The sequence below is a fragment of the Neodiprion virginianus genome, chromosome 7 (assembly GCF_021901495.1).
Source record: "Neodiprion virginianus isolate iyNeoVirg1 chromosome 7, iyNeoVirg1.1, whole genome shotgun sequence".
NCBI lineage: Eukaryota > Metazoa > Arthropoda > Insecta > Hymenoptera > Diprionidae > Neodiprion > Neodiprion virginianus.
The window spans coordinates 2,224,363-2,250,608 of NC_060883.1; the positions used below are offsets into that span (position 1 = coordinate 2,224,363).

Consider the following 26,246-nt stretch of genomic DNA (forward strand, 5'->3'; position numbering starts at 1 on the left):
TCCGCCTCCCGCCCTCTCGCCACTTCATCCACTTCATCCACTTCATACGCAGCGTCGTCGTCCCTCCCTCCCTCCCACCCTCTCTATCCCTCCCCGTCGCTCAGGGTCGATTCTTTCTCTCTGTTTAATTGATTTCTTAAGACCCGAAGGGGTTCGCCGGTCGCGGTAGGTTCGAATCGCGAACGAAACCAACCAACGCGGTGGTTTCTTCTACGTGGGATGCAGTTTTCATTCCGACAATTTTCTCTTCTTTTTTTTTTCTGCTCTCTTCTCCCCTCCTCTTTTATCCTCTTCTACTCCTCTCCTCCTTCTCCCGACTCTTTCGGCTGCTGCTGCTGCTGCTGCAGTCACCATCGCATGCAAGATATTGCCGCGACCCCGCGGGACACGCGACGAGACGACCGTAATCTCCAGGACGGCACTGGAGACGTATTAACAATCCCCGCGCCCCGCTTCCTGGTCTCCTCGACTGTACGCCCTGCACCCCGCAGCCTCATCCGAGACTGCAACTCCAGGAATCCGCAGGCTTTCCTCCTCCTCCTCCTCCTCCTCCCGTCTTGCCTTTGGAAGAGCGCGTCTAGCGAAACGGGACGTTCCGTCTCTGTCTCAGCTGATTTTCCCGTTTTCTACTTCGACCAGTTGCGACGTCGTCGTCGGTCTATGCCGACGATTTTTCTCATCTATTTTCCACCCCGGGGATCTCGAACAAAGATCAGCTCATCCTTGTCTCTCGGAGAAGAGATACCGGATGGAAACGAGGATGAAAATCGCCAGCCGCTCGTCTCTTCGTCATCTTCTTCCTCTACTTTTTCTTCGCTGGTGAAAAATTCGCGAGCAGGCTCGGTTTCATTTTACAACCCCTTGACGATGACGAGCGCGCAGCGCAGCGTCTTTGACGGGCTACGTAAGATAGGGGGCGAAAGTCGCAACGCTCTATTTCAGCTCTCTCGGTGTGCCTGCCTGCGTGCAGACGCAGGCTCAGGAGGGGCGAAATGCCCCCCGAAGAACAAAGAGTACTCGGTCCTCCGCTGCTAAGGTGCAGGACCGGGATATGGGGTGTTTCTCGTCTCCGCTTATGGTGGTGCATATAAGATGGGTCCCGTACAATGCACACGCACCCTCGCCCCCACTCGAGTCGCTCAAGCAATCCAGCCAGGGGTTACCGGAGGAAAGGAAGAGATTTTTGCGCAGGGTACCTACGTCTGCTCCGAAAAACATCCACCCTCGCACGATCCGTTCAATACTGCCCGGAGCGCGCTTCGCGATTCACCGCCACCTTCGGATCTTCGATTTAGTCAAACGATAACGACGACCACGACGACGACGATGATGATGGTCACGAGGAGACGAGCGTTGAAGATATATCAGAACGAGAGGAGAAGCTAAAGGATTCGGTATTTTTACAGATAATTGCGACGCCTGTTGAAGACGGCGAACGGAGATATAATCGGAAGAAGATGACGAAGAGGAAAGTGTCTTCGTGATTTCCTTTAAAATGATCCATTTTTCAGGTTAGGGAACGGCGAGTGTTACCACCGCGTCGAGGTGTTCTCCTTAACGAGATGTAGGTAGAGCGAAAAAAACTCCATTGAGAAAAAAGCGTGAACCTCGAAGTGAAAATCGATTTGCGTCCCTTTCAGGAAAGAGAAGAGAAATCTGAGAGGTTTGGCCGAACGTGTGAAAAGGGTTGGAAACGAAAGAGTAAGGAGATGAAGATTAGAGAAGGAGAAAGGAAGAGAAAAAAAAAAAAAAGGTGGGCGGTGGGTGAAGAGAAGAGGTCTTCAGGATTCCCGCTTCCTTCTTCTCTGCTCCTTTGGTTCTCCGCTAGCGAGAACGACATGTCGAAAAAGTTTTCTACCAGAGTGTAAGATACGTACGAGAAGAGAAGCTGAGTGAAACGAGTGAACGAAAAAAGCGGAGAGTAAGAAAAAAAATTCGGAAGGGTTGAGAACCGTCCGCAAGGTGGATACACCGGTGACACTCAATGATTCCTTGCGCGTTCTCGGGGCGGGTTGACTGAAGTGGGTAGTCGTTGGATGCGAGAGTGGTTACGGGAGAACGTTATCCGGAGGGGCGGTAGAGCGAGAAAGAGGGAAGGACGCTCTCCTTGGCGTCGGAGAAGCCGGGTCCGTCCCCGTGGTTTACCCCTTTCGCCCGTCCCGTCGCCGACCTGAGCCGTTCTCCCTTGGCCTGGCAGGCGGGTGGAAACACGGCATAACCTTATTCTTACACCACTTTGGCACAAGATGCGTACATAGAGGAGGGAGCACGCCGTTGGAGAGGAGAGGAGAGGAGAGGAGAGGGGAGGAGAGTCAGACTCGCCTCGCGTTGTTAGAGTATGTAAATCGAGACGACGTCTCCCGTGCTGAAGAAGGAGGTAGACGCCGAGGAGACCAGAAAGACCAGAAAACGTCGAGGCTCGGTGAGCCAAAGTGGTTTTCGCGAAGACCCCTCGGCTCCCAAGGCCGCGGTAGGCATCGATTACTTCTTCTCCAAATCCGCGAGGTGGATTTAACAAGGCGCCAAGTCGCGCTCCCTTTTTCTCCTTCTCTCTATCTCTCTCTCTCTCTCTCTCTCTCTCTCTCTCTCTCTCTCTCTCTCTCTTTATTCCCTCCTCGGAAAGAGAGCCGAAAAATTGATCGCACTAAAAGTCGAGTGGCGATGGATTAAAGGGCACCGGCGAGCACGAATTACGAATCGTTGGACGAGGTTCCGCGCGATGATCAACGGGCTTCGCCCCGGGGTAGTATGAAAAGAGCTCTTCTCCACGCCGCGATGCCGTCAAGACCTGGACTATTGCTCGACACACCGGAGTGCTACTTATTCAAATACGCGACAAGAGACGCGAGCGTGAAAGCTAGGCATTTTCACGACTCTGTTACTTATCTCCGGAGAAGAGATGAGACACTGCGCGGGTGTCTATTCTTCTTCCACTCGCCTTTCGTGTCTTGGATGGCGCGATTTGGACAATAGGTAACGATGGCGTGAAAACTACCCCCGGATCCCCGGTAAACAGTACCGAGCTGACTCTGAACCCTCTTCCTTTCCTCGTCGGCTCTCTACTGTGCCCTGACAAAAGTACACAGAGGGAGAAGAAACACCCCGTTTTCTGACACGCGATGCGTTCAAGTTTCGCTATTTTATTACTCATCAAATGTTTCACGAATCAAAAATGCTTCTTGCGATCTCGCAAATTTTCATAATCGAATAATAATGTGGGATGAGTTTTTTTTTTTTAATTCTGTGCGAAAATTTTACGCTCTATCGAGATCAAATGAAAGTTCCTTTTTAAGTCCTTTCGAATCGTTAAGAATCCCCGAAGCCCTGCGAAGTACGATGTAATCATAGCATCTCGTATTGAAACCTTTGAATTAAAATTTTGCCGATACCTTACGAAGTGAAACATGAAATTTCACAAGTCTTGAACTACGTTGTAGCACGCTGAAATCTTCGCTAATGAAATACGAGATAAATTTGAAAAATCAGAGTCGGTCATTCAATTTGGGACGTTATTCAGTATTAGGGTGATTCATTTCTTACCTTTTTTTCTAGGTGCCGATCAAAAATTTTGTGACAAGCACTGAAAAAAAATCGTTGTTAAGCCTGTAGGAGGTAGGAAAATATTTACAGGCCGACACCGATTATTGTAATATTTTTCATTCATTTTTTTGTGTACACCTTACAGGCTTGTATATATATTAGTTTATTTCTTTGTATCACAGTCCAATTAATCGTTTACCAATCAACAGCAAACGGCTCCTAACAAATGCCGCAGTTGGCTGTTCTCGTCTTTTATCCGAAAGATAAAACTACTGTACTGATTCAGTACTGATTTTGATTAACAATAATTAATCGGACCACGATACTATAAGCCCGTAAGGTTTACAGATAAGAATAATTTAAAAAATAATACAATAATTGGTAGCGATCTCAAAATATTTTTCTACTTCTTCCAGGTTTCACGACAATTTTTTTTTCAGTATCAGTCACAAAGTTTTCGAGTGGTACCTAAAGAAAAAAAAAAGAAAACTAAAATTTAAAAAATGAACGATTCTAGGGTATATACGTACAGATTTTATTTAGTCTGTGTTAGAATTTTCAGGTGTTAACAAAGTTGATCAAAATCCTTTCCAATTCATATACGTTTAGAATTGTTCAAGTAAGTTTGACGTCATCCTACCACGTATCTATCTTATAGACTTATCCTGAGAAAGTGACAAAACGATAATCCCCGTCTTCCCACTGCCGAAATAGAATCCGAACAGGTATTTCCGCATCCGGAATCGAACGAACATAATGTAAGAGTTGTACTTCTCACCGTGTCGAAGAGGCGACGCATGAGAGAACGATCGAGAAGGGGGACTAGCGATACCTGTGCGACTGTGCTCCACAGGCATCGGCGTCGGCGTCGGCTGACAACGAGCTCGTTTATAGTTGGTTCCGGACGTCCGTTGTTTTGTTAAAATCACGCGCGTATATCCGAGTGTATCCCGGAGTATCGGCATGCAGCACAACGGGACTCACTCAAGCCCTGCTCCCGTTCCTGGGAGCTCCTCTCCAGGATGTGACAGTCCGCCAGGGGTTGTGCTCGAGTGGGCAGAGCGCGGACTCGGAAGCCGAAATGAAAGGCGAGTCCCGAGTTCCGGTTAATATCGGCGTACCTCGTAGTGGACGGACGTCATCGTCACGATCACTGATTGTTAAAATTCGCGGTGCCTTTCATTCGATTCCCCCTTCCAAGGGGAGCTCGGTATAAGAGAATCGGGAGAGAGGGAGAGAGGGAGAGGAGAAAGAAAGGGTTCTGAATCTTGCACACAATTTCATCGACCAGTAAATTACGCCGCGAGCCGCAAAGGGGATGACGATGGAAAGCAGGGAGAGTGTCATCGATTTTAAAATTGTCACATGAAAAACTCATCCACCCTTGGTGGATTCGATATTACATGTAATCACACCGAGCCTCGTTGCCGTCTTGGCGATTGCTGGGAACCCTTCGATATCTCCTGAAGCGGGGATCAATTATACGAACAACGACGTGGACGAGCCATAAACGATAATCCCACGTCCGACGACGGCGACGGTGCTGCCCGACTTTACAATCGTTTAGAATCTTCAACCGGCGAGCGTATCGGCCGGGGAGAATGACTGGCGAAGAACTGCGGAGTAGGTTATGAAATATTCATCAGAGACGCGAAGGCTTCTGCAACAATTTCAACCCACCCCGTGTGTATGCATTTTCCATTGTTTACGATGAAAACTTGGCGCAACTCGCACGGTGCACACGAATCGCAAGAAAAAAAATCGCCGCATCGTTGGAGCCATCAAAACTGTGCAACGATATTTTTTATTTGATTTTTTTTATACCATTTTCTCTATCCATATTTGTCAAGTCTTTAATGTCTTATTTGGATATATTTATTGAGGTCGGTGTACCTGAGAGTCGATATTACTGGCTGTAAAACGAGGCAGTAAAATCTACTTCTTGCGTCTATGAAACGAAATGATCAACTTCTCACATATTTGTTTCCTACTCTACTGGCACTTCCCCACGTTATTTCACCGCTTGCCAAAGAACATTACGGTAGCTTTTATTACCCTCGACGTTGCTACACTACACTTCCACATTTTCTGCAAGTTTTGTTGAAAACAAAAAAAAAAAAAACAAGTAAAAAAATAAAATCAAAGTAAACTTGTTGAGCGGTTATCGCTGATACCGACTACCCAAATTCCCGAATAAGAGTGACTTGGCACCAAGGGGGAGAAGGGGAGAGGGCGTTGCGTAATCGTGGACTTCCGGTGCAAGCGTGCTCGAGATTTCGCGGTGAATCTGGGGCGCGAGTTCAAGACGAGAATTAAAATTCCCTTGAGAAGAGTGAAAGAGCGACAGAGAGACAGAGAGAGAGAGAGAGACGAGAAAGGAAGCAGAGGTGTTAAAAAAAAGTTCCGGTTCCCCCTGCGCGAGTCGCTTACCCGAAGCTTCCGGTTGACTCCCGCACTATTACAATTATCATACACAAACGCGGATCTCGTGATACGATTCATTCTTTTCGTGTGTAGTAAGAACGCTCGAATGGCTGGCGTACAGCTATTACACGGTAGTAGGTGGGCGACGTGTATAATAAGTTCGACGCACTCGTGCCGGGGATAAAGAAGAGAGACAAAAAAAAAAAAAAAAAAATGGGAGAGAGAGAGAGAAAAAAGGCGCAAGCATCAGCGGAAAAAAATCTCAGATCCGGAATATGTACAGTGCGTTGACAATGGCCACGGAAGGAGACACACCTGGACGACTTCGAAACGCGCGAGGGGGCGGCAGCTCGAACGGCGGAAAGTGTTGTCCGAGAGTATCGAGACGGGGAATCGGTCGCTTCCAGCCTTCGACAAAACTTTTACAACCCTAAGAGAACGAGTGGCCCCGAGTAGTGGTCAGTGGACCTCGTCTCCTGGGAGGACCGCGATTGTTCCGCAGTAGAGTTCCGTGTATAACCATACTCGAATTATAATGTCTTTACCATCGTTGGTTATATCCGGTGTTGGGTGTCATCGGTAGGAATTATCTTCACCCGATTCCATTCCGGCTTGATGAATGATTTTTCGTCAATTAGAGGGGATTACGGACAACGATTATCGCATGTAAGTCTAATTTGAGTAATTATCAGCTGCCTTGATTAATAACGATGAAAGTAACGAGTCGAGGAACATTTTCTCTGTATTCGACTTACCATTTCGTAGAACACTCGGAACGACACCAAGTTAACTCGACCGCACAGCAACTTGCGGCTAATTTTTACTTCTCGTCAACTCCTTCCAGTCAGATCTGAAACGAAATTATAAACTTGTTGAGTATGAAACGATTTTAACCAGTCGATTGGCGGTCGTCGCTGTCGTAACATCAGCGTACGATACATGATTGCAGGAGTATAATTGTATCAATTTTTGTCCCGAAGTATCATTTTCGAGAAACTTAATCACCGAGACCATAACGCGTATGCCTACCGAGAATTCGATTCAATAATGGATTGTAAACACGAGGAGGTTACCACCAAGCTGGTGGAGGAGTCGATACTTGGTTGGGTTTTCGAGTGTGACTCCCCGATTCGTTTGGAATGAAAAAAGGAAGGAAGAAGAAGTGAAAAAAGAAAAAAAAAAGTCAAGGTGTATACACGCGACATCAATTTTCCATAATACCGCGTCGCTCGTTATTGACATTAACGTCAGTGTATTTGTTACACCCGGCGAGGTTCCTAATTTTCTTTTAATCGCAGTAACTTTGTAATTTAAATTTACAGAAAGGTATTCCAAGGTCGTTAGTGCCTACCTACAACGACGGCATCAATCCATCCATCTATCAATCCATTCGAGACACCTTAAATCGAGAATCCCGAGTATCCGGGTGGACGGACGGATATAAGCCGTGGCTTTTTGGGGGTAGCTCGGGGGTGACGGAGAGGCGAGAAGGCGTCACTTAAAACGCCCGAAAGGATATTTAAGGGCGGTACGTGAGAGGGGATCGGGGGTGGTTAGTCACAGAGACAGATGCCATTTGTCTTCGCGCGGCACTTTGCCTGTCACAGTACAAACATGTTATTACCAACGATCAGCATCGGCGAACCGACTCGCCTTGGATTTACGGACAATGATCGCCCCCGCGGCGATGCCCCGATATATCCGCTTAATCGGGGCCGAATCGACCGGCTCCTAAGATTACCCGGAAGTGGTGATTACGGAACAACGCCGAGGGACGCCGGGCGCGAACTTAGCCCGAGAAAACCGCATTCGGGGTGACGACGAGGTTGCGACACCCAGTAGAGGCCGCCGATGCTCGACGCCCAGGCCACGGGCTCGGAACGCGTATCCGGGGGTCGGGTTAGTTCTCAGGGCTATCATCACGCTGCGGCCGGAAGGTTCACTTAGGCACGTCTTGAGTTACTCGTCGTCCCTCTCGGCCCCCCGGCCCGCCTCTCGTTCCAAGGTTGCGCCGATGCCGGGCGACACCGCCGGAACACTTGTTGAGGCCTCGCGAGTCCCGCGGGTTGTTTCCACCCGATCTCCGGATCATTGCGACGAATGTACGCGACACGCTCGATCCGAACGTCGTCGTCGGCCCAGGATGCGATCGGACCCTCTCGGTACTTCGGTCCCGATTCCGATCCTGCGCCTCCCGTCCGCCTCGACGAGTATTTGCATCGCGCAAACACTAGACACCGGCCTCCCCGACTGACGTTGATTGAAGGAATGAGGGAAACCGTCGACCCGACTCGAGTGATCCAGCCCCCCGATTACACTTATCCCAGTAACGGAGCAGTTTTTACTGCTTCTCTTTCGTTTTTACCCTGCGCCGCGGTGAAGATTCGATTGGCACACTTTCACAGTTCCGCGAAAATTTCTGTGAAGGTCGACGCGGTCGTCGGAACAAAGTTGCGATTGTCGAGTGTCCCAGGAATTTGTAATTAATCCTTTCGGACACAGAAGCCGCTATAGTAGGACTTTTGATTTTTTCTTTTCTTTTTTTTTATACTCCATGCATATATCTCGATTTTCTTGCATTATCGGATAAAAACGTAGTTGAACTTTGGAAGGATCAGAATTTTTTGCGAATCTATGATTGTTTGATATTGTTATAAATAAACACATGCGGGAAAAAAACAACGCATTTTCGTCAACGTAATTCGTTAGCTGAGAAATGTTGCAAAATAAATAGGAGACGTATAATTGCACTTTCGTGGAAAAAAAAAACAAAACCGAATTGCATGACTAAAAGGGTTAATCTCGAAGCGTATACGCATCACGGTCCAGCTGATGATGGCTTATTTTTCGACGTAAAGATACCTTGGAGAGGTCATTTCCGGAGAGAATACTTAATTGTTATCTTCTCACGGAGTGTAATGTGTAACAGTGGCTTTTCTCGAATAATAATTATATCCACACGAGAATGATCGTGGTTCTTGATTACTAATTTTGCGCATCGGGCGACCCGCGAGTACAGAGGCTGGTTTCATTTCCGGAAGCGTTGCTTAAGCAAGTCAATTCGGTTAACCAGCTCAATTCGCGTGAAAAAAGGAGGACGGTAAAAAAAAAAGCACGAGAAACGAGATCAGCATCAGAGTTGACAAAACAAACTTGACGCGTTTATACACATAATAGTATATGTATATAGTGATAATTTGCATGAGAAGCATCATCTCGGTTTATATATAGTAGGTACGTATACCACGCCGAGAGCGGTTTTCGGTGACGCGGAATCGCCGCGTTTGCGTTTAATCCACGTCAATGCGGAGTGAAACGTTTGTTCCCAAGTGTCGCCGGGCGCGGTTAATCCAATTGAGTCAATTCGGGTTAACTTAAAGTCGTCTAAACAGCTTGTTTAGGGCGCGCTAACACACACACACACACACACACAGTCACAAACACACTCAGGCAAGCTATTACCGCCCCAACAGCGCGATATTCCGAGTACGTCGAAGCCACAATCATCCGATCATAGCATCGTAATGGTACCAGAGGAACATTTCACCTGCGCTTGACTCCAGCAGGCTGGTTTTGCAAGAATGGCTCCCCCATCTCGCGGCATTAAAATCCAATCTTCCAATTCCTCGACTCTGTCACCGTCGTCGTCGTCGTCGTTGTCGATTGCTTTTAATAGCTTCGACCTTTCGACCTCTGGGACATAGAATCCTGTACCGAAAATCGTCGTCGTCGTCGTCGGAAGAGGAGGAGAAGGAATTGGTAAGAGAGAAAAGAACGCTCTTCGGCGAACGATCGTCGTCTCTCTCTACGTTCGTTTTAGCGTTAGGTATATATAGGCGCGCATGTGCGTCGCCAGATCAGACGGGTCGTCATCGGAAGTCACCTTCCTCATTATCATACCACCGGCCACTCACTCACTCACTCACTCTCCGGCACAGCCTTCATCCTGTGTCCTAGTCACTTGCGCGAGGCGATTGCCGGGTGCCCAATCCAAGGCGTTCGCGGCCGGCATCAGAGCCACGGCGACCCGGCTCTCCTGTCCCGTAGCTGAGCGCCCCTGGGATAGGGGACAAGACGCAAGTCCATTACGGTCAATCACTGCCTGATTGGCTTCAATGATCGGACGACCACTGGACCTCCTGCTGCACGTACCCACATCTGCCGCCCGGCGTAGCCGCACATCAGGAAGCGGCAGTGCCCGAGGCTCGATGAAAACGTCTTCTGGAAGTCGCGACGTCGCCCGCAATAAGCCGCATAGACGTGCAGTCAGGGTGAACCTTGGCAATTGAACGCAATTAGAAGACGCGATTTCTCCACTACCATCGTCCAGGTCTCGGGGATGTAATAATCTGACTAGGATGTCGCTCTGGCTCGCGGCCACGATACCCAACCAAGGATAATATCCCGTCTCGTAATCCAACGGCGTAACACCGATGATGCCAATATGCTGCCGGTATGCCCGACGCCCAACCGCCTGCCAAGGAGGAAACGCCTGATGCCAAGGGGGGCGAAACGCCGCGACGATTCCTCCTCGTGGTGCTCGGATAGGCAACCGTCTTTGGGCTTTAAGACGTTGGGCCCGTCAACCGTCCCCCTTCCTTTCAAGACGCGCTGCCGTTTAAATTCAATGGGTTCGACCTTAAGAAGCCATCGGCGTCCGTTACGCCTCGCTCACATCGTCAAGGCAGCTGGCACGCGCTCCTCAAGAAAACCGGCCGTTCGCTTCTTCGGCTACCGGGTCGACTGTTGAGGATCTTAAAGCCGAGGGGCCGAGCTCTACCTGGCCCTTTAAACCCCTCAGTTACCCGGCCGAGGAACCACCTGAACAAGACGACTCGAGGGGCCCCCTCGCGACTCGCAGCCAAGGGTGTCGAACGCTGAGGATCCTTGGGCTCAAAATTTCCATCAAAAGAGCGTTGAAATCCTCGGCACCGATCTCTCTCTCTCTCTCTCTCTCTCTCTCTCTCTCTCCGATGTTTTGACAGTGCGGATGAAACGCGATCAAAGAGGAGTTCACGTCGCTTCGTTTCATCTCGAACTCGCGGGGCAACTTTGAACCGATCATTTTCTCACCCTACGCCTTTGAGGGCAAGGACCGTTGAACTAACCGAGTTTCTTAGCAGTGGCTCTAGCGAGAAATAGAAAGAGATGGAATTAGTCTCCGTGGATTTTTTTTTTTTTTTTGCACCCTTCGAACGGCGTCAGGTCGTCGGTATTATACAGACGTCTTTTCCCACAGACCGAGAAGTCATGAGAATAAATTTTCCAGAAATGTATTTACAGATACAATCGGCAAAGGAAGCCCCGATCAACTCGAACGAAAACTTAGACTTCAGTAGTCCTAGATTTAGTTTTTAGTTTCAAGTTTATTACTGCATAAGCTGTATTACTTGTAGAAAATTGCATCATTTTTGTTTTGGTCTCTCGTATTGTTTTCCAACGTTGTGACGTAACACCTAACTCTAGTGATTCTGCAATTATCTGCGTTCCGCATAAACGTTGAAATCACACCTTGGAAATTCGAATTATAAAACATCGTTGAACAGCTCGTAAATAACCCATATTATCCATACAACGAGCCGAGCCTACGCGTGGGTGTGAGCTGGGCGACTAGACGCATTTGGCACAGTGCCAATGAATTAAAATGATTTGAATGCGGCACATAATAATAAAACAGAGTAGTTGATAGAGCGGGATTCCCCGGTCGGTCGGTCGGCAGCTCGGTCAGTACATTAACGCGATTAACCGCCAATTAATAACGCATCAATTGACACCGGTCAACTTGTTGCATATCGGGGTTGTGCGTCGGTAGTAATGCGTGTGTCTGCATCTGTGGTGCTATAGGTACTGCGGTTGCATTTCAGAGTGTGGTAGTTTCATCGGTACCTCTACCTACCCACCTACCTGTCCTCGACGCACCGCGTCCTAACCAACATCCACTGTGCGTAATTGTTGCCGCGCGGCTAACAATCAGCTGTTGATCGTTGAGGGTGGAGGGTGAAGGGTAGCAGGAACGGCGATTCCACGTGATCGTGGAGGACATGGACTGATGCCCCCGCGCCGGTTCCCATACCTGCACCCCCTGCGAACGACGCATCGACCACATGACACCTACGGGGGGTACAAGCGGATAAAATGCCGATGGAACGCCATGTGGGGTGCGTCGGCAGCAGGCGGGGGTCGACATGTGCGCTTGCACCGCGTACACGACGGGCTCGTAATTGCTCCGTGGCGTCCATCTCAGCGTTACCTGCATGAACGGCAACCCTCCCCCCATGGTCATAACCGATCGCGTGAGTTCCAAGTTCCGGTATCAGCCGTGCCTGCGACCGGGGCTGGAATTCGTGCGATCTTCCCATAACCTTTACGCTGGGTGAGGTTTTTTCACGCGTACCTACACTGACGATCGTTCTGACGTTGGAGGCTCGTGTAACGTCGACCCAATTACCTAATTAGAAACGACGTTAACCAGAAAACCAGCCGGTCCCTCCAACTCTCCCAGCAATTAATTCCAAGATACTCGCTCGTAAGATGTAAACGCTGCAAAGCGAACTCGACATCCACGTTTGCAGCTCTAAGCGCGCAATTCGTTTTAATGAACTCTGCTTCGGGGATCCGGATGATCCTGATCATCGTTACAGTCTCTGAACTCGAGACGAGGAAAGATCTGGACTGTTCAACTTATCTGGTTGGTAACTTCGACGAACCCATGACGCATAGGCCGCTCCCTGTGATGATGCCGATTTCCTCCTATGGTGAAAACCGAGCGGGTTATCTGTACGGTATTATTCATCTGACTGGCCGACTCAAAGTAGCAGCTCAGGCATAACCAGAAGACAATAAATAAATGCGGCATCGTTTCTGTTCGGGACTCTATTTTTTCTTCTTTTTTTAAAACTTTTTTGTCGTTTCTCTCCGGCTCGTTCTGCACGATGCAGAACAACAACAGAACCGCGCATACATACGGATAATGACGAGAACACCTAGTTTTCTCTGTACCTTCCTCTCTGCTCGTCCGTCCGTGGCGTCGCGTCGACTCGCGTCGCGTCGTTCGTAGGCGGCAACGAAGTCTGCAGATATCGGAGTCTACCGGACGCAGAACTGCGGGTGGCTGGAGTCCGAATCGGCCGCGGTAATTACCCACCTTCACATTTACTTCCGACTGCGTCGCTGTAACGCAGGCTAGAGAGGGAAGGAGGAATAGGTTCGGTTCCCGAGGCCGCTTCCGGTGTCACCCTGCACACCTTTTGTCTCGAGCATGGGAGCGCTCGGGACCCCCTCGAAGCCGAACCCCACCCACGTCCACGGCCAAGTGAACCGGCCAGCCTTATCTGGCAACGAAATTTTTCCCTCGAGCCATATGCCGCCTTTCGTCATCGAGGTGGACACATGCTCTGTATCGCGATAACGTCACCTGCTGGCCCAGTGGCATCGATGCTCTTCGGCACAGTACCGAGGAGTAATCGATTATATCGGTGTGAAACGATGCGCCGTTTGGTATCTCGTGGTCTCTATCTGATCTCGTCAAGAATACACCGGCTGCCTGATCTTCCCGACTGTATCGAAGGTTTCTGGTCCGCGCGGTGGTTCTTTCGTAGCGTTGGTCTCCTCGCGAAGGGGACTGGCAGGTGGTGGAGCTCAGCTGTGCACCTTGGAAAGAAGCTTCGATCCGAGGCGGGAAAGTCTGCCGGAGTGAGTCTTTGAATGGGCGGTTGCCGCGATACGATAAAACCGCAAGAGTTGGTCGGTTAGTTAGTTAGTTAGTTGGCTTGTGCGGTGAGAACGATGGGTATCTAATCGCGGTGGCAAGTTGCCATGGTTGGTGCGAATATGTGCGTCGCGGGAATTGAAAGTAGCCTCAAGTATGTGAGCTGCAGACTTCGATGGATATAATGCGCGTGATCGGGTCGCGCGTTAAAGAGGAGATACAGAGAGAGAGAGAGAGAGAGAGGGGGGGAGGGGGAGAAGGAAGGAGAGGGGAGGAGATAAGCCATGCAGTGAGGTTGTACCGTTGTAAACAGAAAAATTAAAGAACGTACGGGGAGTAGAGTAGATAGGAAAAAAAGAAGAAAAGAGGAATCCGCGCGATATTAAAGCCGCAGCTTTTACCCGCTGCGTACTCTGCGATTTGCGTGAATCATTGATGTTGCACTGGCAGTGTTACTGAGTGTTCAGGTGCAGATGCCAACCCTTGAGGTTTGACCGCGAGACCCCCCGCAAAGTCTGAGCTGCTCGAGGACGACCGCACACGAGACTATCAATTATTTTTTTCTTTCGCAAACTATCGATCCTACTTGTACGATTCTGTAACGTCTGGGTGCATGGTAGTCGAGTTGACTGCAATAGAAACTTGTCTGGACAAACTTCGAACAAAGATCGCTGCGGGCGGAGCAAATTTCTTACGGTCTTGACGCATGTGTAAAGAGGGTGGATATCTACTGCATGATGTAGGGACTTTTGTATTTGCATTATCGGTACTATTCGATCTCGATTAATGAAAGGTGAATTATTTTCTGCCTGTTTCAGACGGATCTGGATAAGCCAAATAGAGAAAAAAACGGGAGTAGATTTAGGGATAAGGGAAAGGGTGAGCTGCGGGGCGAACTAGCCCTCTGGCGTGCTCCGCAAGGATGCAGCTCTCAGGCGGGAGCAGGAGAAGCCGAAAGATAAGAGCGACACCTCCCGCCCGGTTCACGACGTCGTCAACGAGAAAAACAGCGATCATCCCGATCGGGTCGAATCATCAAGAGTCGACAACATTAACGATACGACAAAAAGTTCCAAAACACCACCAGCTGCAAGCGTCGACCCCCCGCCGCAAGGAAAAGTGGGGAAAGAAATAGGGGGACGACGCAGGGAGCCGGGTACCCAGGGGTCGACGTCGCGAGCAGGTGCGAGGAAGAGACGAGGAACAGGCCTCGATTCGGCGGCAGCGGCAGCAGCAGCAGCAGCAGGAGGAGAGAGGAGGCGGAGAAGGGAAGCGAAGTCGTCGTCAGAGGAGGGGGGTGGAGAAAAAGGCGGCGGCGTCGGCGGCGGCGGCGGCGGCGGCGGCGTGAAGCAGGGGGAAGGAGAAGGAGAAGAAGGAGGAGAAGGCGGCGACGGCGACGTCGTCGTTGGGGCTGCGTAGGGGAAGGCGGGAAGGAAGGCGAAGGGTCGGCAGGGGGGTGGGGTGGGGGGCTGAAAGGGAAGAAGGAGAAGGAGACGGCGGGGCGAAAGCAGGCTACGCGAGGAGGGCTCGGTGGGGCTTATCGAGTGCGACGGGGTGGGGGGGTGAAGAAGCCCTGGCGGGGAGGGGAAGCGGAGGCCTTCGGGCGGCCGACCAACCAGACGGCCGATGATGTCATCGGAGGAGGAGACTGACTGTTTCGCCCTCTACGGAGCAACGACGGAGAGCAAGCAACAGCAGCAGCTTCTGAAGAAGCATAAGCGCACCAGACAGCGCGTGGACGCCGGCGAGCCGCGCAACAGCTACTCGAGCATACCGAACTTCAGTTCGCGTCCGTCCTTCCTCAACGGCGGTCTGTACAGCGCGATATTCAGCGGTGGGTCACCGCAGCAGCAGATACCCGGTGGAGCCCAGGGTGTCGGCGGAGGTGGAGGCGGAGGTGGAGGTGGAGGCGGAGGCGGTGGAGGACACCTGACGACGGGGCCGGCGAGCCAGCATTCCGGCCACGCGGCCTTCGGTTTTTTCGGTGCGTCGGGCTTTGGCCCCGCCAAAATGCTCAACGAAATACTCGGCCGGCAAGTCAAGCAGGCAAGCGACGCCGGCGGATCGCCACCGGAGGGCAGCCACGTGATGACCGGTGCCGGCATGGACTCGGCCTCGAGCTTGCAGCCGGGTGCCGTTAACTGCGATGACCCAGCCACAGCCGCCGAGCTCACGCAGCACATGCTCCGCGACATACTGCAGGGGCGGAAACTCGCCGCGTTATCGGTCCCCGAACAGCCGACCAACAACAACTCGATACACAGCAACAACAACAACAATAACAACAATAACACGACGACGGAGCTTCTAAAGTCCCAGCAACACCAGCAACAAAACTCCCAGCAGCAGCAACAACAACAACAGCAGCAGCAGCAAACCAACGGTAGTGACGTCAGTGCGCGTGGCATTAGTGGTGGCGCGGTGCAAAGTGGTGGGGAGGACAGTGCTGACGGCAACAACATGTTGAGCTCGTCTCACGCCGTCGAGCGGGACGTCGTGATGCCCGGTGACGCGGAGGACAGTGCCGAGGATGCGGCGTCCGCTGCTAGGGCGATGGAAGAGGCTTTCGCGGAGGCGGGAATGGAGCCGGGTGCGAATTTAGACGGCAGTGATTGCGAGCAAAGTTTACCGCCTAGTCCGTCAGTGCCGCGTTCGGTATCGGTGACGGTGAAAGAGGAGCTGCAGGAATCGGCAGCGGCCGCAGCGGCGGCAGCGGCGGCGTCAGCGGCGAGCGTGAAGCGGAGTCCGAGTCACTCGCCGTGTCCGGTCATCCCCAAGACGGAGGCGAGCTCGCCGTCGACGGAGATAAAACGCGCGCGAGTCGAGAATATCGTAAGTACGATGCGATGCAGTCCGGCGCTGCAACCGCCCCCGGTTAACGGGTGCAAGAAACGGAAGCTCTACCACCCCCAGCAGCAGCAGGTGCACCACGTGCTCCATCAGGGGGTGGCCGACGTGATGCTGGACGACGATGACGACACCGACGAGGACGAGGACCCGGCCACCATACGGCAGAAGCGCGTCGAGAAAGACGCGCTCAAGTCTCAGCTGAGAACGATGCAGGAACAGCTTGCCGAGATGCAACAGAAGTACGTTCAGCTCTGCAGTCGCATGGAGGCCGAGGCTGGTGAGAGCGGCGAAGCGCCCGCCAGCCCCCAGCAGCAACCGCAACCACCCCCGCGGCCCCCGCGCCCGCATCCGCCACCCTACAACGGGTTGCCCACGCTGCCTCCCGATCATCCGCACGCGGCAGCCGCGGCGATGTACCACATGGGCCACAAGCTGTACCTCGAACAGCAGCACGCGGCGCTGGAACGGATGAAGCAGCACCAAGAGGCGGCGGTGAGACAGCAGCAGCAGCAGCAACAGCAGCAGCAACAGCAACAACAGCAGCAACAACAACACCACCAGCACCATCAGCAACAGCAACAGAACTCGCCACAGCCACCGAGCCAGCGAGAGCGGGAGCAACAGCAACAGAACCAAAGCGTCGGCGCGACCCCCGCGACACCTCAACCCCCTATTCAGACCTCGACGCCGCTCCAACACCACAAGGAATTCCAGGAGAGGCTTTCGGTGTTTAGAGGCGCCGCGGGGGGCTCGGGGAGCCAGATAACCGGGGCCGATCTCGAGGGTCTTGCGGACATACTGAAGACCGAGATAACCTCGTCGCTGACGAACCTGATAGACAGTATCGTAACAAGGTTCGTTCAGCAGCGGAGATTCGTCGGGAAACAGAGCGAGGCTGCTCAGGCAGCCGCGGAGCAGCTGAACAAGGACCTGCTCCTGGCCAGTCAGCTACTCGAACGGAAATCGCCAAGGACCAAGGTCGTCGACCGGGGTGCCGCGCCGCAGCCACCCACCGGACCCAACGGGCCCCGTGGGGCACACAATGGCGGACCCCCGCCCTCGCAGCAACCCGGATTTCCTCAGCTCGGATCGATGGGACCACACGGGCCCCACTCCGGACCCACGGAAAACAATATAAACCAGATAAATCAGCTACCGCCGCACGTTAGGGCCGGTAGCGCTATGTTTCAAACCCCGAAACCACCCACGATATACGCTATGGCCTCGATGCAGGCCCAGCAACAGCAGCAGAGGGAACAGCAGCAGCGCGAAGCTGCCCAGAGAGAACAGTATTGCAACATGAGGGCGGCCGCCGATGAACGGGACAGCAGGGATGCCGAACAGAATGAGGCCCTTTCGCTCGTCATAACACCGAAAAAGAAACGGCATAAGGTGAGAAGATATAACTTTGACTCTGCTTTCCGATAATTTACATTTCAAAAGGTCGATGAGACGTGTAGAACTGATTTAATTCAAGTATCGCGTGGAGTGTCACACGGAGATGAAGAAAAAATGCTCGCTACTTTTCTTCGACGCGTACTATAACTTGAGCACAACGTAGAGACTCTTTATCTAGACGGATGTATGAAATATCTGGTTTTACTTCTGATTGATTTGTCGGAGGGGGGTTTTTTGAAAAAAAAAAAGAAAAGAAAAGAAATTTGAGCAGGCGTTCGAATAGACTCTGGCAGTCTCCGAACGTCTTGATTTGACCGTAACCGTAAGAACGTGTGTTATAACTGGAGAAAAAATTACTGAAAAAGTTTTATTAATACGCTTCAAGTTAGAAAAAAAAATAAATAAGAATCGCATTATCTTTATGATTCAGAAGTCAATTCATCAAAGATCGAAAAAAGTTTGTATCTAAAAACGAATAGGTAGCATCTAGTTAGAAGAGAAAAAAAATGTTGCAACGAAAAGAGAAAATAATGTTAAGAGGGTTAGGAAAAACCTTGTTGATGTCTCTAATATCATAGTGCGTCTTCTTTATCATATATTCGACGATCCTGGGACTTGAACGAAAATGAAAAAACGACCGATAAAACAGTCTAAATTCCAGGTGACGGACACGAGGATCACACCGAGAACGGTATCCCGGATCTTGGCGCAGGATGGCAACGGTCCCCAGGGAGGCAGCGAGAGTCCTCCACCTCCGCCACCCCCAAGACCGTACCACGCGCCACCCCCGATGCTGCCGGTCTCGCTACCGACCAGCGTCGCAATACCGAACCCAAGCCTCCACGAGAGCCAAGTGTTCTCGCCCTACTCGCCGTTCTTCAACCCTCACGGCGGACACCCGGGTCAGGTTCCGCCGCCTGGGCCTCATCACCTGCCGGCCAGTCCTCCCGGGGGTGGCGTCGAACTGAGGGACTCACCACCCCTACCTCACCCCCCGGCGATGCTTCATCCGGCCCTCCTCGCCGCCGCGCAACACGGCAGTCCGGACTACGGTCACCTCAGGATGGACAGTAACGATCGGGGGAGCGATTGCAACTCCGGGGACATCAGCTACGATGGGATTCAGCCTACAATATCCTTTGCTAGTACTTGTTCTCGCAATAATGAAAACTCTCGCTAAGCTTCAAACGTTCGGAAAGTAACAATCGTTTCGATCCTCCAGAATTAACTGCAGACGGTGAATGAACATATGTATACTCGTAGGCTCTCAAGTTTCCGTCACACAGTGATGAAGCACGGTCGATTTTTCCTGCTGTGTGAAATCATAATCGAGTGACGATCCTTCAGCATTATCGTCAAGTTGTTCCAAGGATTATTACAAGCTGGTCCGAACGAGGCTGTTTGAATTGACCAAATTCATTCAATTTCAAAGGTGTTCCAATATTGCGAGTTGTGATATCTATAGAATGACAGTAATGGTAAAAAGCTATACTTGGTTCGGAAACCTTGGAGAATAGAATAGTTGTAGTCTCAATGAACTGAATCGATTTTGACCGAGCGAAGATTTCTGCTCCATCGTGACAGATGATTCACCGTCAATCCAAGACTGATGACAAAATTGTCGAGTGGTTCCTTTCCGAATTTTTGAGGATCCGCGTAGACAGATATTATTACGTACATGGTGTTCCGTTCGAGCTATGTGACCACAGCGAGATGAGCGGAGAGAACTATTTACGAGTAGATACGACGAGTGGTGGAAAGTTCGTCAGGGTTGAATATCGCGGGGTTTGCTTACGGCCTTCGGGGGCTGCCTTCGAGTTTTAAAACTGAGCAAGCAGCAGCAGCAAGGCGGGTCAGATTAGTTTTCCGGGAGCCAAGTTGGACGGACAAAGTTCATATCCGTGGGCAGGGCAACGGCTCTCCGCGTGTTAGATGGGATATACCGAGAGGCTGAACTTTGGCGTAATTTTGACGGAAAAAAGTAAGCAAGAAATTATCAAAAAGAGGGGAAAACACACGGCGCAGAGACAACCCCGATTATCGCGTTCAGCTCATTCAACGACACAAGCCCGCATCCCGTAGCTCATACCACGCGGCCTCAATGTTCGATCGGCGCTTCATCGTTGACGATGACAACTTTTTTGTCACTTTTTTGTCGCAAGCCTTTGATGTAAAATCAATGCCGCTATTTTTCCGTGGGGTAGGTCGACGGTAACTCGGTAAAAATGGACGAAAAAAAAGCGCAAATACAAAAAAAAAAAAAAAAAAATAACGCACCGCCGCGACTGACGGATTCCCTTGTTAAATATTGGCACCGTTTTTTGATATTTTATTTTTAAAATCGGTTCGTAGGAAGAGGGCGGGGGAGTGTGGGAATCGGGCGTACGCAAGGGTGGCTTATATAGTCGTACGTAGGTCGGGAAACTCGATACGGTAGCCAGATATCATTCATTGGTAACACGGCGGGTGAAAAGACGTGAAAAATATATAGATATACGTAAAACAGAAGGAGAGAACATCGGGGATTAAGCGAATAAGAATGCGATGAAACCACATCGGGAGATCCCATTACAGTTAAGGAAAAAGTAAGGCTTCCGTTGAGACTTGCGGCCAATCGTTGGGGTCAACCTGCCTCCGATATTAGATACCTATTCCGCGACTCACCCACCTTGTACGATTTCTAATCCAATTTCAAAGTCAAGAAACTCCGTGGGTAATACGTGTGTTTCATTTTTTTTTTCTTTTTTTTTTATTTCTTTTCGTTTTATATTCCGTTGTTGTTGTCGTTTTCGTTGTTTTTTTTTCCGGATGTGCCACGCACCGGATACCGCGAGTTGCGATATCGGGAACGATCACCCGAAATCCGAACGACCCTCGAACCCAAAACCCACCAGATATTCACGAGTATTTCCTTAACCACGGTGAACTCGTCGACGCTGACTCCGATGCACCTGCGCAAGGCGAAGCTGATGTTCTTCTGGGTCCGTTACCCGTCATCGGCAGTTCTGAAGATGTACTTCCCTGACATAAAGTTCAACAAGAACAACACGGCGCAGCTGGTCAAGTGGTTCTCCAACTTCAGGTAGGTGGATTCACTAACGATAAGTCTTGATACGTTCCCGTTCGGAGCCGGCAGGGTCTTGTCGACGGTCTCCCGATCACCTCCGCATATCCGACATGCCGCGATCCTCGGCTTCGTGTCGCCTCAACGGCACGACATTTTAATGCAAAGTGACTACGGTCAGAGGCGAGCTGACCACTCCCTCACCCTGGAGACGAGAGGTACTGTCACGAGGCGGTGGGTGTGTCCGAATCTTAATTACCCCCCAGGAGCGGTGGATAAGTGACCTCGCGATCCCAGGACGCCACCAAAGCTCCACCTTGGCCAGGTCGAGAGAGAACAGGCTGGCACTGGCCATCGGGCATTAGCCTGATTATAATTAGGTTGAGTAGCCACAGATCCAGAAGATACTGGCCCGACCCCGTCCCAGTCTCTTTATTTATTCATCATCGCCCCGTTAGCGCCTTTCTTATCGAGCCCAACGTTAGCCGCGAAACGCCGCCAAGTCGCGCGGGTCCTTCGAGTATTCCAACGCCGGCGAGTCTCTCCCTCTTTCTCTCTCATTCTCTCTATCTTTCTCCTCGCGAGTCGTTATTCCGCGAAAGGGTTGACTCGAGGGTTGCGGGGCAAGGTAGAAACGCCCGAGGTCGACACGACAAATGTTCAAAAATACATCCATTCAGCAGGCCATAATTAGCTTTGTAACGCAAAGAGAAGAGAAGCAGGAGTAGGAGGATGAGGCAAAAAGGGGGAGACGAGAACGCCCACGATCCCGATGCAATTTTTCACTGGACCTGGTTAAAAAAAAAACTTTTCAACACACACACACACACACAGATCGGCCTTTCGACCCCCTAACTTCAACCACCGCCAATGAACGACGGACCAAAAACTTTCCCGGCTATCCACCGCTCCTCGCTCATCATCGCAAATTCTCGTAACGAACCGGCTGAAAAAAAAACCGGATAATAAAATAGGCCGGAGAATATAGGATTTGCTTCATTTTTATTTTCTCGATTTTGTTTGCCGAATTGAACAGGTGTTTGTGTGGAATTGTCGGGTGAACGCGAAGCCGCGGTTCCTTGCGGCTAATCACGTAAAGCAGGCTTTCCTTTCACCCTCCGCCTTCCTGATACTACTTCGTATAGCACACGCGTGTTTGATCTGATAGCCTAATGCACGGCTTCCTATGCGGAAATGTCGACCGGCATTATCCTGCGGTACCTATAGACGGGCGGGAGTACCACGGTGTTGTACTTTTGTCACGAGAGGGAACTGCCCAGAACATACGGGGGTGCAACCCACCACCTTTCCCACCCACCGCTACCTACGTTTTTCAGTTTTCTCTGATATTAAATATTTAATCTCATATATCAGGACACATGCCGCCTTTCGTGTGTGTTGGTATCTCCATCTGTCCGTAGTATAAAACCGAACCTGCATCGTGCCGTATCTACTGGCGTGCACGTGGATTCAAATTACCGTCTAGTTTCTGCTCCGATCAATCGTCGAATCGAATACAAACAACTTGGTACTCGCTCGAGGCTAAAGTGTTCGTTGCCTCGTCTTGATCGCGTAGATACTAGGTACTAAAAATCTGGGTTCGACACTCTCGACTGATCCTCCAATATCAATAAACACCTCGATACTCGCTAATCTTGCGTGAGATTCAATTGTTCGTCTCGTCTTGACCGTATGATCAACGTTGAAGAAGTCATCGTTAATGCTTGGTTCACGCTCTCTGCTAATGGTTTTGATGTCAATTTAACAGTGTGAAACTCATTCTCTCTATTCAATCGTTCGCCTCATCTTGATCATAAGAACACCGAAGACTACGTTTAACTAAGAATCCGGAACTTATAAATTGATTCACGCTCCAAGTTAGTCCGGCCCGAAGTGTGAATGGCGATGTTGAGTGAGAGGCTTTCGTGTTATTCGGAGTAGAAGAGTAGGTGAAAAGAGTCGGTGGGTATGTGGAGCAAGGTGTTTGAATAATTAAACGACCATCGAATTTATTCAGTCACGCTTTTTCGCAGGCTTATCTATCCGTGCGCAGATATCTCGACATATATCTCTCTCTCTCTCTTTTTCTCTCTGTCTCGTAATAATATCTATACACGGTATACACCAAGTTGTCGGACAACGGGGCAATTTCAATTTCACGGTGTAATTCCGGCCCGCTGCTGTCCGGTTTGACGTTTGTCAATTACGCGCTTGTCTGTGTAGGTACGATAAAATATATATACAGATATACGTGCGCGTGTTTCGAGTACGCGGGGTGGTGGTTTTTCTTTTTTTATTACAGTTTTATTCTGCTTTTCAACCAACCCCCTTAGAACAGGATTGGCGTTGTCCCACCGGCAGATCTTATCGCTTCCACGTCCGCCAACTCCAGGCTGCAGGTATTACATTTACTTTATTTTCTGACAGCACCTCCTCCACCCCGTTCTTACTTATTGTTAGCCAGCGAGAATGCCCGACACCTGCGGCGCGGTGGCGTATTTTGCACCGGTGACGAATAACTCCTCCTACGGAGAAGGGGACCGGAAATGACAGGCTAATTTTCTAAACACGAATTTCCGTACCGTTTACGCAGCGACCTACCGCGTCGTCTGCTGCTCTACTCTACTCGCCATCGTTGTTATCGGTCACGCGTCAGAGTCGTTAGTAAACCAGCAGGCGTCTACCTTTTTCCTCAACTGCCTGTCATCTCCCGAATTATCACAGATGATTTGTTTACTCAACCTTCATCTTCCCGTTTTTCTGTTCTCAAGATTTCTCGACTAAACTTTCGACTCCGTCATCCTTAATAAATATCGTAAATTTCGTTAATGCTTGCGAATTACCTGACACTGTCGAAGAAGAATCGGGGAGCTTTAAAATTCGCGACAAGTAAAGGTAAGAGAATATGAAACCGAGATGAGAAAACAGAAATCTCGAATCTTGAATCTAGTGGATGTGGACCCGATTGGTAAGACGTAATCGTCATCTCCGGACAATCCATGAGTCTAAAAACCGACAATTTTCTTTCACTGCGGCATGCCGCGTAAGTTTTTATCTGCGGAGAAAATCTCTTTGGTACATACATACCGGTAAATAGGTAAACGATGAGGAAAAAAGCCCTATGAAAATAAAAACGAAGAAACGTAAAATAACACAATGTGTTACAAATGTACGCGCAATGTGTTTAATGAAATCGGTTGTTAATAGACTGGAATAGAGTCTAGGGAATGGGGTATAAAATACAATACGGCAATACCGTGGGGATGGTGGAACGGGGCTGGTCGCAAGGCGGGCCGGGGTTTGACGCCTTATCGGATGCCGAGCCAGGACACGCAAGGACACGCGCGACAGTCGAGAGATCTTATCCGAAGATGGAAGGAATTTTATGTCGTATAATGGTCAGCTCCGCTACGCGGGTCTTGTCGTGTCACCGATTATTTTTCCTCGTTTTCATACGTTTCTCTCTTTCTCCATATATCTCATGCCGATGCACGAAACCGCCTTTTAGCCATCCGCAGATCCCGTGTGTCCGATTCGCACGCTAATACACAACCTGCCGTTCGGAATTGGATATTTATTTTCCGACCGTATCACGAACAGGTCTTGAAACAAATTTTTTCAAAACATTTTTGCCCCCGGGATTTTAAGCTGGAAATCTAGTCGGGGCCCGATTGCACTGAGAGAAATTTTCAGCTCCGGTTACCGCTCAGTCCTTAATTATTTTCATTTTCTACCACAATCGAAAAATATACTTCTAGGTACAAAATGAAAATTAGTTTTTTAGCCGATAACGGAAAGTCTAGTATCCGTTGCTATTCTTTCTCATTACGATCACTGTTACTATATTTTCTTGCAACTGTTGCGAAAATTTAATGCTTTTTAACTAAAATTTTAAGCCTTGTTTAACTAAAAAAGTAGAGTAAACTGATCAAACTGATTTTGCGTTGCAATAACCAAAAAAGGATCGACGATAGCGCAAAATGGTTAGACAATATTCAAACAGTTTTTTTTAATGATACCTGTTTTACTCAATTTTTCTAGTACAACTATAACTCTTCTATAACAAATGAAATTTTTCTCAGTGTGGGAAGCTAAGTGGGGAAATCCAGGTAATGCCCAATTATCGAGGTCGAATGATAAAACTTCCGAGTAAAATAACAGTTTCACTCGTTATTCGTACCTTGTACGATTTGCCGTGTTCATTTACCGGATAGATCGATTGATCCTTGTGTTTTCGAAATAACCCCGAGAGATCGTTTCGAAGGGTGGAAACAAACGTTGGTAAAAAAAGAAATAGAAATGATAAAGGTAGAGTAAAAAAGAATTTGAAAAAAAAGAAAAAAAAACAAGAAAAAATAGCTAAAAGGAAAAGGAAAAGGCACCCAATTAAAACAGCCGCGCAATTTAGCGACGTAATCTTGACGACAAACGTAGGAGTAACGTGTAGTATTATATAGCTATACGTTGGGGGTGGGGGTTATAAACGTGCGGGATGCAGGGTAACTCGAGAGGCAATCTCCTCTCCTCTGCACATACGTGGGGTGGTGCAGTGGGTATAACGTCCGCCGGCTGCTTCTGTGCCTCCTCCTCCTCCTCCTCCTCCTCCTCCTCCTCCTCCTCCTTCTTCCTCCTCTCTCCTCTCCTCGCTCCTCGTCTCTTCTCGTCGTTTTTCTTTTAATTTTTTTTTTCTCTCTCTCTCTCCTTTCTTTGTTTCTCCGTGGATTTTTTTAATCCCGGAAGATTGTGCCGAGCGAGGGCCATTTAGCGAACACCGGTAGGCAGTAGGTACCTGGCTGGCTGGATGGCTGGCTGACTGGCTGCATGCCTGCCTTCCCACTTTGCTACTCGGGCGGTTAAAGTCGGCCCCCATATCTCTGCCTCCTAGCCAACAGCGGAGACGAGGAGTTGCCCGGAATCCCTTTTCGCGTACCGCCTGACACGCGCTTCAGCCCTGGCTGTGTCTGGCATAATGCACGAGCTACTCGGTTGCATGCATGTGAGACGCGGGGCTCGACGTTTTCTCTCTTATTGTGAGAACGCAACCTGCAGGGACACAACAAGTTAAGAGAAAAATTCCGGGGCAAACTTCACTCGGGACGACGTAGTCGGTGCTGCAATTTTGCCTCGCCGAAATCACACGTACAAACTCCCTTGGATTATGGATAGGGTACCTGAGACAGTACCGGAAGAAAATGCGGTTCACTTGACCCCCTTTTTCCCCCGTCCCCTTTGCCTTTCGACGAAGCACTCTCCCTGTTTACC

The 26,246-nt window shown here is 50.0% G+C and overlaps 1 protein-coding gene and 1 long non-coding RNA gene across 5 annotated transcripts in view; both read left to right on the forward strand.

Annotated features, from left to right (window-relative positions):
• Positions 1-15,058, forward strand: part of LOC124308809 (uncharacterized) — a 65,798-nt gene extending 50,740 nt beyond the window's left edge. The window contains exon 4 of the long non-coding RNA XR_006909099.1: positions 14,491-15,058. This is a non-coding gene — a long non-coding RNA (uncharacterized LOC124308809). The remainder of the gene's footprint in view (positions 1-14,490) is intronic.
• A 197-nt stretch (positions 15,059-15,255) lies between these two features.
• LOC124308799 (homeobox protein prospero-like) overlaps positions 15,256-26,246 on the forward strand; it is a 31,136-nt gene continuing 20,145 nt past the window's right edge. For 2 of the 4 annotated variants that reach the window (XM_046771891.1, XM_046771893.1), the window contains exons 1-3: positions 15,256-17,914; positions 18,570-19,052; positions 20,848-21,002. In XM_046771891.1, coding sequence (XP_046627847.1) covers positions 15,299-17,914; positions 18,570-19,052; positions 20,848-21,002 — 3,254 coding nt within the window. In that variant the 5' untranslated portion in view covers positions 15,256-15,298. The remainder of the gene's footprint in view (positions 17,915-18,569; positions 19,053-20,847; positions 21,003-26,246) is intronic. The other 2 variants (XM_046771892.1, XM_046771894.1) reach the window with 1 other exon arrangement.